General features: G+C 34.3%; 1 protein-coding gene across 1 annotated transcript; it reads right to left on the bottom strand.

The window, feature by feature from the left end:
- Nucleotides 1-4,584: 4,584 nt before the first annotated feature.
- LOC143047112 (uncharacterized) lies at nucleotides 4,585-7,703 on the bottom strand. Its single transcript, XM_076220067.1, has 3 exons — nucleotides 7,424-7,703; nucleotides 5,240-5,401; nucleotides 4,585-4,930 (listed from the first exon to the last, which is right to left on the bottom strand). The coding sequence occupies exons 1-3, from the start codon at nucleotides 7,620-7,622 to the stop codon at nucleotides 4,692-4,694; spliced, it is 600 nt and encodes a 199-aa protein (XP_076076182.1). The 5' UTR covers nucleotides 7,623-7,703; the 3' UTR covers nucleotides 4,585-4,691.
- Nucleotides 7,704-15,891: the final 8,188 nt, after the last annotated feature.

Here is a 15,891-nt window from a genome sequence, read left to right on the forward strand (position 1 = left end):
AGATACAGATGAGCTGTAAGATAATCCTTCCGATCTGTCTTGTTTTACGTGTTTTTGGTAATTTTGCGTCATTAGCTTCAGAGTTAGATACCTTTGTACTTCCGATAACGTATGACTTGTATCACTGACAAGAGTTAAGTTTCAAACAATCGTATTTATGTTGCATCAAATTATCTGCGATATCTTACACTTTTCCATATTATAAGGTCAAAGCTAGTAGGTACTTAATTGGAAATATGATACACCGTAAGGAAACAGAAAATACAGCTTGATATGTATAAGTATCAGCAGGATAGGCAAGTATATATCTACACAGAAACAGTGATCTGTTGGTAAAGTACGTATCAGCAGGATAGGCAAGTATATCTAGACAGAAACAGTGATCTCTTGGTAAAGTACGTATCAGCAGGGTAGGAAAGTATATCTAGACAGAAACAGTGATCTGTTGGTAAAGTACGTATCAGCAGAGTAGGCAAGTATATCTAGACAGAAACAGTGATCTGTTGTTAAAGTACGTATCAGCAGGGTAGGCAAGTATATCTAGACAGAAACAGTGATCTGTTGGTAAAGTACGTATCAGCAGGGTAGGCAAGTATATCTAGACAGAAACAGTGATCGGTTGGTAAAGTACGTATCAGCAGGGTAGGCAAGTATATCTATACAGAAACCGTGATCGGTTGGTAAAGTACGTATCAGCAGGGTAGGCAAGTATATCTAGACAGAAACAGTGATCGGTTGGTAAAGTACGTATCAGCAGGGTAGGCAAGTATATCTAGACAGAAACAGTGATCGGTTGGTAAAGTACGTATCAGCAGGGTAGGCAAGTATATCTATACAGAAACAGTGATCGGTTGGTAAAGTACGTATCAGCAGGGTAGGCAAGTATATCTAGACAGAAACAGTGATCTGTTGGTAAAGTACGTATCAGCAGGGTAGGCAAGTGTATCTAGACAGAAACAGTGATCGGTTGGTAAAGTACGTATCAGCAGGGTAAGCAAGTATATCTAGACAGAAACAGTGATCTGTTGGTAAAGTACGTATCAGCAGGGTAGGCAAGTATATCTAGACAGAAACAGTGATCTGTTGGTAAAGTACGTATCAGCAGGGTAGGCAAGTATATCTAGACAGAAACAGTGATCTGTTGGTAAAGTACGTATCAGCAGGGTAGGCAAGTATATCTAGACAGAAACAGTGATCTGTTGGTAAAGTACGTATCAGCAGGGTAGGCAAGTATATCTAAACAGAAACAGTGATCTGTTGGTAAAGTACGTATCAGCAGGGTAGGCAAGTATATCTAGACAGAAACAGTGATCGGTTGGTAAAGTACGTATCAGCAGGGTAGGCAAGTATATCTAGACAGAAACAGTGATCGGTTGGTAAAGTACGTATCAGCAGGGTAGGCAAGTATATCTAGACAGAAACAGTGATCTGTTGGTAAAGTACGTATCAGCAGGGTAGGCAAGTATATCTAGACAGAAACAGTGATCTGTTGGTAAAGTACGTATCAGCAGGGTAGGCAAGTATATCTAGACAGAAACAGTGATCGGTTGGTAAAGTACGTATCAGCAGGGTAGGCAAGTATATCTAGACAGAAACAGTGATCGGTTGGTAAAGTACGTATCAGCAAGGTAGGCAAGTATATCTAGACAGAAACAGTGATCTGTTGGTAAAGTATGTATCAGCAAGGTAGGCAAGTATATCTAGACAGAAATAGTGATCTGTTGGTAAAGTATGTATCAGCAGGGTAGGCAAGTATGTCTAGACAGAAACAGTGATCTGTTGGTAAAGTACGTATCAGCAGGGTAGGTAAGTATATCTAGACAGAAACAGTGATCTGTTGGTAAAGTATGTATCAGCAGGGTAGGCAAGTATGTCTAGACAGAAACAGTGATCTGTTGGTAAAGTACGTATCAGCAGGGTAGGCAAGTATATCTAGACAGAAACAGTGATCTGTTGGTAAAGTACGTATCAGCAGGGTAGGCAAGTATATATCTAGACAGAAACAGTGATCTGTTGGTAAAGTATGTATCAGCAGGGTAGGCAAGTATATCTAGACAGAAACAGTGATCTGTTGGTAAAGTACGTATCAGCAGGGTAGGCAAGTATATCTAGACAGAAACAGTGATCTGTTGTTAAAGTACGTATCAGCAGGGTAGGCAAGTATATATCTAGACAGAAACAGTGATCTGTTGGTAAAGTATGTATCAGCAGGGTAGGCAAGTATATCTAGACAGAAACAGTGATCTGTTGGTAAAGTACGTATCAGCAGGGTAGGCAAGTATATCTAGACAGAAACAGTGATCTGTTGATAAAGTACGTATCAGCAGGGTAGGCAAGTATATCTAGACAGAAACAGTGATCTGTTGATAAAGTACGTATCAGCAGGGTAGGCAAGTATATCTAAACAGAAACAGTGATCTGTTGGTAAAGTACGTATCAGCAGGGTAGGCAAGTATATCTAGACAGAAACAGTGATCGGTTGGTAAAGTACGTATCAGCAGGGTAGGCAAGTATATCTAGACAGAAACAGTGATCGGTTGGTAAAGTACGTATCAGCAGGGTAGGCAAGTATATCTAGACAGAAACAGTGATCTGTTGGTAAAGTACGTATCAGCAGGGTAGGCAAGTATATCTAGACAGAAACAGTGATCTGTTGGTAAAGTACGTATCAGCAGGGTAGGCAAGTATATCTAGACAGAAACAGTGATCGGTTGGTAAAGTACGTATCAGCAGGGTAGGCAAGTATATCTAGACAGAAACAGTGATCGGTTGGTAAAGTACGTATCAGCAAGGTAGGCAAGTATATCTAGACAGAAACAGTGATCTGTTGGTAAAGTATGTATCAGCAAGGTAGGCAAGTATATCTAGACAGAAATAGTGATCTGTTGGTAAAGTATGTATCAGCAGGGTAGGCAAGTATGTCTAGACAGAAACAGTGATCTGTTGGTAAAGTACGTATCAGCAGGGTAGGTAAGTATATCTAGACAGAAACAGTGATCTGTTGGTAAAGTATGTATCAGCAGGGTAGGCAAGTATGTCTAGACAGAAACAGTGATCTGTTGGTAAAGTACGTATCAGCAGGGTAGGCAAGTATATCTTGACAGAAACAGTGATCTGTTGGTAAAGTACGTATCAGCAGGGTAGGCAAGTATATATCTAGACAGAAACAGTGATCTGTTGGTAAAGTATGTATCAGCAGGGTAGGCAAGTATATCTAGACAGAAACAGTGATCTGTTGATAAAGTACGTATCAGCAGGGTAGGCAAGTATATCTAGACAGAAACAGTGATCTGTTGATAAAGTACGTATCAGCAGGGTAGGCAAGTATATCTAGACAGAACAGTGATCTGTTGGTAAAGTACGTATCAGCAGGGTAGGCAAGTATATAGACAGAAACAGTGATCTGTTGGTAAAGTACGTATCAGCAGGGTAGGCAAGTATATCTAGACAGAAACAGTGATCTGTTGGTAAAGTACGTATCAGCAGGGTAGGCAAGTATATAGACAGAAACAGTGATCTGTTGATAAAGTACGTATCAGCAGGGTAGGCAAGTATATCTAGACAGAAACAGTGATCTGTTGGTAAAGTACGTATCAGCAGGGTAGGCAAGTATACAGACAGAAACAGTGATCTGTTGGTAAAGTACGTATCAGCAGGGTAGGCAAGTATATCTAGACAGAAACAGTGATCTGTTGGTAAAGTACCTATCAGCAGGGTAGGCAAGTATATATCTAGACAGAAACAGTGATCTGTTGGTAAAGTACGTATCATTAGGGTAGGCAAGTATATATCTAGACAGAAACAGTGATCTGTTGGTAAAGTACGTATCAGCAGGGTAGGCAAGTATATATCTAGACAGAAACAGTGATCTGTTGGTAAAGTACGTATCAGCAGGGTAGGCAAGTATATCTAGACAGAAACAGTGATCGGTTGGTAAAGTACGTATCAGCAGGGTAGGCAAGTATATCTAGACAGAAACAGTGATCGGTTGGTAAAGTACGTATCAGCAGGGTAGGCAAGTATATCTAGCCAGAAACAGTAATCGGTTGGTAAAGTACGTATCAGCAGGGTAGGCAAGTATATATCTAGACAGAAACAGTGATCTGTTGGTAAAGTACGTATCAGCAGGGTAGGCAAGTATATAGACAGAAACAGTGATCTGTTGATAAAGTACGTATCAGCAGGGTAGGCAAGTATATAGACAGAAACAGTGATCTGTTGATAAAGTCTAAACCCGTTAAAACAAATGTGAGGGTTCTCAGTAGATTGTTTATCTGAGGCGCATGCCACTGTTTATCTGAGGCGCATGCCACGTTTATCTTATTGTAGCCAATGAACTTGCATTGTAGCTGAATCTCTCATCCTGTTGAGGATTTTCTCCCTGCCTGCGGTGATGACCTATTGTTGTTCTTGGGCTGATTTCTGCTCTTTGGTCGGGGTTTTGTCTCTTTGACATCCCCCATCTCACTTTTAATCCAGTTATTTGTCATAGGTTATTGTTATGGATTATCCAATTTTAGAGGGTTATGAATTTAATTATCTCATTTCTTTGAATGTTCTTTTACTCATAAAGATAACAAAAAATAAGTAAGAAATATTTAATCACAGATTTAACAAAATACAAAATATATATGATAGTGATGATAACTGATGATTATGATTGAAATGGCAGTCTGGTCCGTGGTAGGTTTTTACTGGTGTTTAGGATTGTAATGACAATCTGATCCGTGGTAGGTTTTTACTGGTTTGTTAATGATGGAGGTAAATCCTTGCTCTTTCAGGAATTGAAGGATTTCTGGTTCGTATGTTTTAAATGTTGTTGTATCACGTGCCAAAACAAACAGGGTTGCTTTAAGGAAATCACTGACAATGGAATATTGGTATTGACCATCAGTACCAAATGTTTTTGGTCCTAACTTTAAAACCCAATCTATAAAAGACATGAGAAATAATTAGTGGCTGATAAACAGTTACATTCAATGTAGGTCACAGAAAAAAATACATTTTATGAAAAAGATTAAGATATAGAAAGTACTTTTATCAGGAAAATAATTTAAATGTACGTAAAACTGACAAATTGTCGTCAGTAAGTATGTTGTCTTTAGATTAATCAATAGTTTGAAAATAAACAAAGTATTTGTAAATGTCTGATTTACCAAATATAGCTAAATAACAAATGTTCTAAAATTGTTTAAATCGAAATCAAATGAAACTCAAGATTTTTCGTATGTTTACTTACATGGAGCTGGTAAAGGAGCAGTTTCTAGAACGACGGTCAGCTGTCCAGGTTTGTCCGAAGGTAGAGCATACCCGTGAGTTACTGTCAGTGGTGAGGTAGGACTGTCTACTGTCTCGGAGTTTAGTACTGTAATGTTGTTAGTAACTCCTGGCTTTAATGAGTCTGAAAAGGAAACACAATTCTGAAGTTTTTGACTTATATAAATTTTATATATTTGCTATCAACATCTACTGCAGTTTGGTCTTAAAAAATACCATACAAAAATCTTTCTCGCTTATTTTCGGTTTAATAACGAAGGTTTGGCGTTGTTTTTCTCTGCCTTTCTCTGTTTATTATTATCATATTGTACTTATTTAATGGTTTTGTCCGTTTTGTAAGATCTTCTTTAAGTCTAAATTAAAATGTCATATATGGAAAAAGAACATCACTTATTTTCATGTACTGACTGATCATTATATAGTTAATCGTTCCTGCTAAAGTGGCTTTCCTGAAAAGGTTATATAAATGACCAATTATTTTGTGAAGGAAAATACATTTACAACATTTATCTTGTTTATTATTTTGACATTTGGTAACCAATCTGCAGACACATCTCAATTTATGTTCTCCCATTCTGTTAAAAGCTATTCGGTTTAAACGTCTAAAAAAGTGTCGACAAGTATGAACTTTATATTTATCATTTAATAAGAAGTGGTTATTACTTATTAATACGATGACCCTGCAAACAGACATGTAGCCAGTCCCATTCATAAATCAAAGATGAGAAAAATGTTTACAGTGATTATCAAGATTTAGTTTGCATCACTTGAAAATCTTAGTTTGTTAGTTGCAAAACAACAGTCATCTACATCAAACCGATCAAATGAAAAACTGTATGTATAAAAGTAAGAAAATATAATGAAATAACCTCTGAGTCAACACTCAACAGGAGACGAAATGACACAAAAATCAACAACTTTAAGTCACCATACGGCCTTCAACAACGAGCAAAACAAATCAGATGTCTTCAGGACTCATATATAATACATTTACCAAGACAAATTTTCTGAACTTTTCAAACTTCTTACTTTAAAAGAAAGCTACCAAAGGAGTAGGTCCGGTAAGGGTCGATTATGGCCTCAAATTTCAGGTTCGTCTAACGAAAGATTTTGGACACTTTTTAAACACTTAAGTGTCTACTTCAATTGATTCGATTAGTTTATGTGAAAGATTTTAACTGATTTAGTCATTAAAAACGCTCTGATTCAAGATTAAATATTTAAATACCTTTGTTCAAATGCCTGATTTTGAGATTTTGTCGTCAATATCTAAATAAGAGCCAGTATTTGAATAAAACGATATTTTTGCATTTGTTTTTAGATATTCTCCAACTTGTGATTTTTGTTGTTGTTGTTCATTTTAAAATGTACTTTGTTATTTTTACTTTGTTATTTTGAAAGTTCAGTGGTAAAGAAACCCCAAGGGTGACTGCGGTATAGAAATATAGTCACTTGGTCTTCTCCCGACCGGCAGTAAAACGCTTGCTGAAGTGGGGCGTCCGTTTGGCTGTGCGGGATATATCAAGTTCGCAGTCACGTCCGGTCAGAAGGGGACGTTAAATCCGATACCTCGTGTTAAGAGAGTGTCACGCTCTTTGCACGTTAAGAACCCTTGCAACAACTCTTTGAGGGGTCCGTAGGTGGCCTGTTGCAAGGCCAAATTTCTGTCCCTATCCATTATACCCTCATTTTCCAGTGGCAGTCCAAATTTCCCCGACTATCATCCTAGATGGCCTCTCTTACAACAACCTACCTATTGTATTTATTGTGAACTTGTTCTCGTCCTGAATATGCATGAAATAATTGCCACTGGACGTTAAGCAACCAACAATCAATCAATCAGTGTTAAAGACAGCAATTTAACAGCTTCTATTCGCTAACCGGCAACTTTGTAAAGACCATGTTCTCTTTAAAGCTAGACGTATTATATAATTGCCCGTCTCAGTTTGTAGTTCTGACGTTTGGGTTAATGACACCACTCGCATAATTGTATTCCTTATGTAAGGTTATATCAGTCGAGTTATGTGAATTAAGGGCCAGCTGAAAAACCCCTCCGGGTGCGGGATTTTCTTGCCACGTTAAAAACCCTTTGCTGGCCTTAGCTGTTGTTTTTCAATTTTATTACATTAAAGATAATTATACTTACAGTCGGCGGTAACACACTGTGCTCCTCGCTCGAATGTGGCATAAACAGACTCACTAGCATACATCTGGTACCATCTCCCTAAATATTTAGCTACGTCTAGTTCTGATACGGTGTTCACCTTTGTACTTAGACCAAAACTATCCAATACAAAGCCTGACACTACAGGAACAGCCAAACACAGTAACAGTAAACTCCGCATATTGTCCAGGGTAGGTGTTGTCGTTAGAAAGACAGATGTAGGTTTATTTCCTCAACTAGAAGACCGTGTTTATATAGGAAGGATTTTTCTAATCAGAACATGTTTGGTCCATGTGAGCTGATACGAGGGTATGGAACCCATGCTTATAAACATGTGATAGAATTCGGAATCAATACCTGTAGGATCTTATGTAAAATAACTGATAACAAACTTTTCTTAAATGTTTGGCCAAGGACGTTTAATGACCAAAGACCGACAGAGATTCTACTTAAAGTTAAGTATATATGTACCCAAACGTAGAGGTGTTCATTCATTTCCTATTTTACTTTTTAAGTATTTGTAATAAGTATAAGTGAGTTACTTTTTGTATATCCAATATATCATGTATATCGGGTCAAATATGTAGAACCATTTCTTTCGAAAATCCCTTTATGAAAAGAAGACTTTGAATAAGAGAAAAGAAAAGTGTATAGATAAATGAATTTTACAGAAAACGGAAATATTATATGAAGAAAAAATCTCAATAAAAAACAAGCACTAATGTCGTAACTACTCTGTAAATTTTCCAACCGCAATGATAAATTGTCTAGCCAGACTGATAATCTTTATTTATCGCGATATAACAACATTATTGTAAAATAACTGACAATTGATATGGCAATAATTCTTAAGTATATTAATAAAAGGTTACGATATTTACATACAGAATAAAGAATTAAATTTGTTTATTATAGTGTCACATATTGATTAAACACGGCATTCATATACTATTTATTGACACGCGCCACGTGACCATGCCATTTCGTCTACGTTCTTTTTATTTAAAAGAAGAAACATTCACAAACTTTACTTATTGTAAGTTTTGGTCAAACTTTTATTATTGATTCTTCAATGAATTATTGACTATGTTTGTGATTGATACATGACATATTTAGGACGACATTTTGAAAACATTGGATGTATAACTGATTTTCATCAAGTGACAGTGCTAAATGTATTTTTACAACTGAAAGGTGTTATAAATTTTGTGGTTAATCTTCTTTAAATTTTCTGTACTATATCCTGTTGTTAATCCTACATCCATGCATCTCTTCGTGGTGATCAGGAGTAACAGATTATAATTAGCAAATGGAAGAGGTGTTTTATTGTTATTTTTGCCCAAAGAGTTCGGCGTTATAATTATGTCCTAGATATAGACCTTGGCGCTTAAACGTTCAATTTTATCGCGCAAATAATATTATGTTAGGTCGATGAATTTCTTTCATAATATTCAGTACATTCTACCTATTCCGTAATTTTCTTGAATGTCATTCGTCATCGTTCTAAACTGAGTTCTTATCAAAATGATCAATTTGTGGACCATTTTGTCGAGTTTATTTACCTTTGAGGAAATCATTACTTTGATTATCAGTTGGTCAGGGTCATAGAGTAGGAGAATACAATTATTCAAGGTCATATAATAGGAGAAACCATCAAATGAATAACAACAAATACAAATCTTAGTAACGACAATAATTTATAGAATGTTTAACTTTCTTCACGATAAATAACCCATGAATTAGACACGTGATTTCTATACAGTTTAATTTTAATAAATAGCTTAATATTAAACATAATAATCAGTGCTTAATGATTTAAACCTGATTAAAGTATATGTGACAACAAAATAGGCAAGAACAAATGAAGGGTCCGTGTGCTTGTTTTTACGAGATACAAGCTGTTGAAAATTGTGCGGGAAGAGAGTCTCTCTAGAGTTTTCTTATTATAAAATAAGGCCGCTTTTCTCTATAAAACACTTTGAAAATATATCTAAGGTTTTATATTTTTTTAACTATTATATGATATAAGATTATCAAAAAGATAAGTAGTGGTTAGTGGACAAAATTTTTTATGGCACATATGTATAAAACAAGAGGAGTCTGAAAATATGGCTAAAAATCAAAAACTTGAAGAGCGAACATCCTTACTGCCAAATATGTTTGTAATAAGCACTGGTTAAGCGTAAAAGACCAACTTTAATATTTTCGAAAAAAGTTATATAAAATAATTGTGAAATTAGCCTTATGGCTTATCTGTAGATCGTGCCTTTGACAGTTATTTAGTACAGTAAAATCTGTGTTATGAGACCCCTTAAGGGATCGCAAAAATGTGGTCTCATTTATAGGCATATGATCTTTCAATACAGTTTCAATCTACTTGAAATGCACTACAGAGAGATCCAAGATATACAGTTTTAACACAGGTTTTTGTCTTATACATGTGGTCTTTATGGCAGATTTTACTAAAATCTTGTTCAGTTTTGACTGTATTTGTTAACAAAAAATACACTAATTTTATCACTGCCTTATCTAAATAAAGGCAACAGTAGTATACCGATGTTCAAAACTCATAAATCGATAGAAAAAAAATCAAATCCGGGTCACAAACCAAAACTGAGGGAAACGCATTAAATATAAATAATATCTAAAAGAGAGGCGAAAGATACTAGAGGGACAGTAAAACCCATAAATCGAAAATAAACTGACAACGCCATGGCTAAAATAGAAAAAAAAACAACTAAAAAACACAATATAAATGAAAAGTTATATATTTTTAAAAGACCTAAATTATATGAAACTTGGGTGGGGGTGTGGGGCGTAACAGAACCCCAGCACCACCCCTATCAATTAAGTATTGAATCAAATACCCCCTCCCCAAGAACAGAAATGCACTCGTAATATGCCATCAACAGTGTATTAGGTTGGTTTAACTACTCACTTGGTTAAAACAATAGTAATCTATTTACATTATAGAAATAATAAGATAAAGGGTTTAGCTAAATAAAGATTTGATGAACACTTTCAAACAGGAAACTATTGAAAGAAGTTACCAGAAGTAGACGCGACCGGAATATATAATTTCTTTTTACAATTTTTTTTTCTCTCGATAAGTTAAGTGCATTCGTGGCATTTTAATAGAAATAAAGAATTGAATTTCACATATCATAGTATCAAATTATATTTTATTTGTAGTTGTATGGTATTTTGCTAGTTTGGTTCCATTACGTCTATGCACATCACGATCTAAACATTTGATAACCGAATTAAAATATAAATTACGCATCAGGGTAGAACACGATAACTCAATTAATATCTCGCTGGATCAACTTCTACATTTCATATAATTAAATCTGCGTGCTTCCCAATGTTTTAAAACCAGTATAAAAAATAAAAAAATATTCTACGATAAGAAGGAATCTTCAGTGGAAACATTTTATAATTGATATGCAAAATTGCTCAGACATTTTAACTGTCGATCTTTTAAAATTTGAGGTTATTTCAGGAAATTAAGATAAATTTAGTATTTCATGCAGTATCTAAATCTTTAAAGTTTAGTGTTTGATCTTCAACATCACAACATGGCATAGAAATTATTCTTATACTAAGGTTTCAACTCCCTCATGCAAAGTTGAAATTAAGGGAATATAGCATTTTCTTAAGGTACCCTTTTGTCATATAGATCCTAACTAATTTAAAAACTAAGATTGCTACTCAATCAAGCAAAGATGGTTCAGATGGTATTCAATGTTTTTTTGGGGTCTCTGTTTGTCACATATATATATATATATATATATATATATATCACATGTGTCTACATATTGAAGCATCTTTGAATTCGAATGTTAAGCTTTTTGGCATTTTTTAGGAAAGGAAACTAATAAAAGGCGAATAGATCGTACCAAAGTGTTAAAGGAATGGAATTGGATACTCGAAATCAAAACTTTGTCACATATATTGTCTGCAAGACACACACTTTGCTGAAACAGATCAAGTATTGGAATCCAGCGGAGAAGACTTTATATTTTGAATAACAGGATATGCCACAATACAAGGTTTCCTTCATTTAATTTGGTAATCTTCTAAATTGTTTTTCTTGACTGGATAATTCCTCTGTAAAAATGTTTATGACATTTTGAGCTCATTTTGACACTTATTATTAAACAAAGTTAGTGATTATTTTTTACTTTACCTACATCTCTATACTAAACCATTCCTAACATGTATGTACATATCGTGATGAATTCAAGGATTCTATTATCTGTTTCGAACATAGAAAAAGTGTCGATAGAGTTACTATGTCATTCGATGTTATATTTTTATAATTGATTATCAGATTTTAAGATGTTGAATTCATATGTGTCAGAATAACAAAGTATTTATAAAAAAGATTAGATTGATTGTAGACACGAATCAGAATTATCTAAATCATTGGTAGACAAGAATATTATACATCACTCTACATTTGATCTGCGAATGATGACTTAGATGCCGAATTATGCGTATCCAATACAAAGAGATTGTATTATCCATGCCAGTTATAATCATATCATACAGTCAATCGTTATATATCGGACAATATATTAATTGTATTACCGAGTCCATCTATATTTATTGAACAATCTTTTTATCGCATTTGTTAATTAAATTATTGAGTAAATACATGATATATCTGATAGAAAAGCCTCTACCATCCATAAGCAGCCAAATTCATACTTTTGGGATGATGCCTTACTTGAATGTCTCGATAAAAAAAAATCGAAAAATCACCAAACTCTAAGCGGAATTTAAAAAAAGGGAAGCCTATAAAAAGTGAGACAATTGATTCTCGTCTTTTCATTGTCATCGATTAACATATTAAATAATACTAGTAATAAATAAGAAAATGTGGTATAAGTGACACGGAGACAACTCTCCACCAGAGATCAAATAACATAGAAGTTAACAATTATTATAAGTCACCGTACTGCCTTCAACAATGAGCAAAACCGATAACACACGATAAGCTATAAAAGGCACCGAAATAACACATGTGAAGCAATTTAAACGAGAATATAAACGGCTTGATTTATGTACATACATGTAACAATAAACGAGAGCAAACATGATTACCAGCAACAAAAGACGAACACTGACTTTGGACAGGAACATACCGAATGTGTTGGGTTAAACTACAGTGACTGAACTGGTGCCAAACCCTCCCATTACCGGGTACAGTGATGCATCAGTACAACATAAGGCTAGTATGAATAAAAAAAATACAAAATGTTACTAAAATTATACTTGCTTTATTCAAAGAATTTTATCTTTGATAGGAGATGTCTCTCTAAATTTGTATTAACAACTTTTAAAGGTACATTAGTCCAAATAATTATGACGTCTTGAAAGACTATTATAATTTTTTTCTTTGACGCCTTACTTCGACGTCATAACGCCAAACTCATATTTTCAGTTGGACTTTGAGAAGGAATTTACTGCTTTTTTAAAACGTTTAGCTGATTTAACCTCAAAATGCTTCATTTTAGGAGTATGAAATATATTTTTGATCCAAAATCGGTACATTTTGACGGACTTGAATTTCCGGATAATGCAAAACAAAGGTTCCGGAAATTCGGGTCTATCAAATTTTACCGAGTTTGGTGTAAAACTTATTTTATAATCTCCTAAAAATAAATCAGATAAACGTTTAAAAAATGCAGTCGACATGTTCCCGCCTCGGATGGAATTGTTACTTATATTATTATTTCTGTAGGGATTAATTGGAAATATTTTGCACAAAAAAACACTTAAAAGGTAAGAATTTTTATATATGCAATTTTTTTTTAGCCTTTAATGAAAATTTGATGTCCAAATTGGGTCAAAAAGTTGAGAGCAAAATATGCTCTCAAAGTCCAACCGAAAATGGCGGCTTCAGCATTATGACGTCGAAGTAAGGCGTAAAAAAAATATAATAGCCTTTCAAGATGTCATAATTATTTGGACTAAATGTACATTAGCTACGAGATATAGTTAAAAATCAAACTTGTTTTACATTAATTTTTTTTACTTATTATAAATGATAGAGTCGCTAAACAGTATAAAACACTTGAAAATATGTGACAGAATCAATATAAGAGGCAGGTTTTATGTATTCTTAATTATATTTTCACTTATTAGAAGAACAGTTGCACTAAGAATCATGTGGGAGAATGTGTTTATATTAAGCACTCGGAAGATGCTTTCATTTTTTCTGTTGTAAAGTTTTATATTTCATGTTTAAATGCAAGCGTTCTAAAATGAAATGAGACTGCCATCATTTGTCTGATATTCATGATAATGAATGGTATATTCTTTTTTTTTTTTTTTTAAAAGGACCATCATCATTCATACCACAGTGTGAATTATCTTTCGAAAACACATACTTCAAATGCATTTGAAATATTTGACGAGGATATACTTTTCTTTAAGATAAGGCGATCGGTAAGTACACACCACCTGAAAATAAAGCGAATTATCTCCTCCATCTTATATTAGAAAACAAAAGGAAATGCTTTAATAGAATTATTGTGTTATTTCCTAATACGTAACATTAGTATATCCGATTTCATTCAGTTGAATAATTAATCCATCAATATACGACAATGATATTATAGATTACGACAGATAACGAAAGATGTACTTTAAAATTATAAGAATATCGATATTATTTGTATATTTTTTCATGTTGTCATCACTGGATCAAATATTGAGTGTTTCAAAAAAATAATTACCATAATATATATTAACAAGTAAAAACCTGCTTATTTCAACACTTGCAATCGTACTTTATGACGATAACTGATGTTTTACATTGTACAAAATCTATTTGCAATCCATAATTCAAACAGTACTTTACCGCTGTTCGAACATAAATCGACTAAGAAGATACGTCAAGCTTTGAGTTACCCTTCCGAATTCATGTTCCTCTTTAACAAAGATAAAAATCAAGGACTCTCATGAACTCCAGTAGGAAGAAGACTGAGTGTTGAAAGGGTTATGACATAGATGGTACAGCCTCCTGCTATGCATAAATTAACCGCAAGCGAATATGAACTCAGATTACAATTTCGCAACAAGAAACAAAACACAATCGGTAAACATTACAGTTTAGACGACTATTCTGGTATTGGAAGATATAATTCAGGATGACAACCTTAAGACTAACAAAGGATTAATTTCAGTCGGTTTTTTTCAAAGATTTCTGTTGGAGTTGGTAGTAGATAAACAAAGGTAGCAGTAGTATGAACTGTTGATAGTACATCGATTAAGCGAAAACAAATCCTTATCACTAATCAAAGTTTCCGGTAACACATCCCTTGGTAATAAAGACCTCATATGCCAAACATTGGATCATCTGGGTTTTCATTGCCTTTTTTGGGTGGCAAATCCTCTACTCCATCAATCAGAAATCTGAATTTTTTTAGTCTAGATTGGATATTTCGCTACCATTTCGTCAGTGTTTACAATGCACATTGCAAGATTTTCATCAATAATATTGCACACACATTTTATGGGACCTGTGAATTGGAGCAGTCCAGATTTTTGTAATTTTATACTTAAATTTGAAGGTGAATTCTACCTTTAAAAAGTACGTTGTTTTTTCTTTTTTGTAACAAATTGTGTGTTTTTTGCGATGACAACTGTGTCTCACTATTGCGTCGAATGGTTCTGCTTTGTTGATATAACTTCAACTGCACCTTCACACTACAACATTTGTTTTATCGTTACATTCTCGTTGATCTCATTTCTCGGATCCAGATATCCTCTGTTTGTAAGCGTTATTTTGTACTGAATCCCAGATTATGTAGCATGATAGGTTTTATCTATAATCTTGACATTTATAGAAACAATTGAATGGTCAAGCTTATTAACGAGTCAGTATAGAAAGTGTTATCAGGATCATTAGCATTATACCGATAATCATTCAGACTTTGATTAAGTCTTTGTCAGTTTTAACCGACATTATTTAGTCCACATAGTGTACATCCTATATTGTCCATAACATAAGAAGCAGTAAAACTCTGATCCTAATAACACGTGTATTGTATCATTTAATGTTCTAGTACGTTAGTTTGAAACATATAATAGTAATAAACATATCACAGGTTTTACAGTTTTTATGATAACAATTAGAAACACTACAAACATTAAAAGTCTGAAATGGCCTATATCTGTACTCGACTGTACTGATTTTTACTCGACCAGTCTGAATTCGTCTGAGATTTACTTGATAATACTCGACTGTAGTCTGAACCATACTTAACAGTCTGAATGTGTACTTGACCAGTACTTAACCGTTTTATACGAGTCTGAACTGTACTCGACCTAGTCTGAACCGTACTCGACCTAGTCTGAACCGTACTCGACCTAGTCTGAACCATACTCGACCTAGTCTGAACCATACTCGACCAAGTCTTAACCAAACTAAACCTATT

This window comes from Mytilus galloprovincialis, chromosome 9 (assembly GCF_965363235.1).
Source record: "Mytilus galloprovincialis chromosome 9, xbMytGall1.hap1.1, whole genome shotgun sequence".
Classification (NCBI taxonomy): Eukaryota; Metazoa; Mollusca; class Bivalvia; order Mytilida; family Mytilidae; genus Mytilus; species Mytilus galloprovincialis.

What these genes read in the sequence shown, in the direction of transcription:
- LOC143047112 (XM_076220067.1), bottom strand. Translation starts at nt 7,622, where the DNA reads ATGCGGAGTTTACTGTTACTGTGTTTGGCTGTTCCTGTAGTGTCAGGC. An exon ending in ACAGTGTGTTACCGCCGACT is followed by an intron (nt 5,402 to 7,423) that starts GTAAGTATAATT and finishes TTTCCTTTTCAG; the next exon opens with ACTCATTAAAGCCAGGAGTT. An exon ending in TGCTCCTTTACCAGCTCCAT is followed by an intron (nt 4,931 to 5,239) that starts GTAAGTAAACAT and finishes TGTCTTTTATAG; the next exon opens with ATTGGGTTTTAAAGTTAGGA.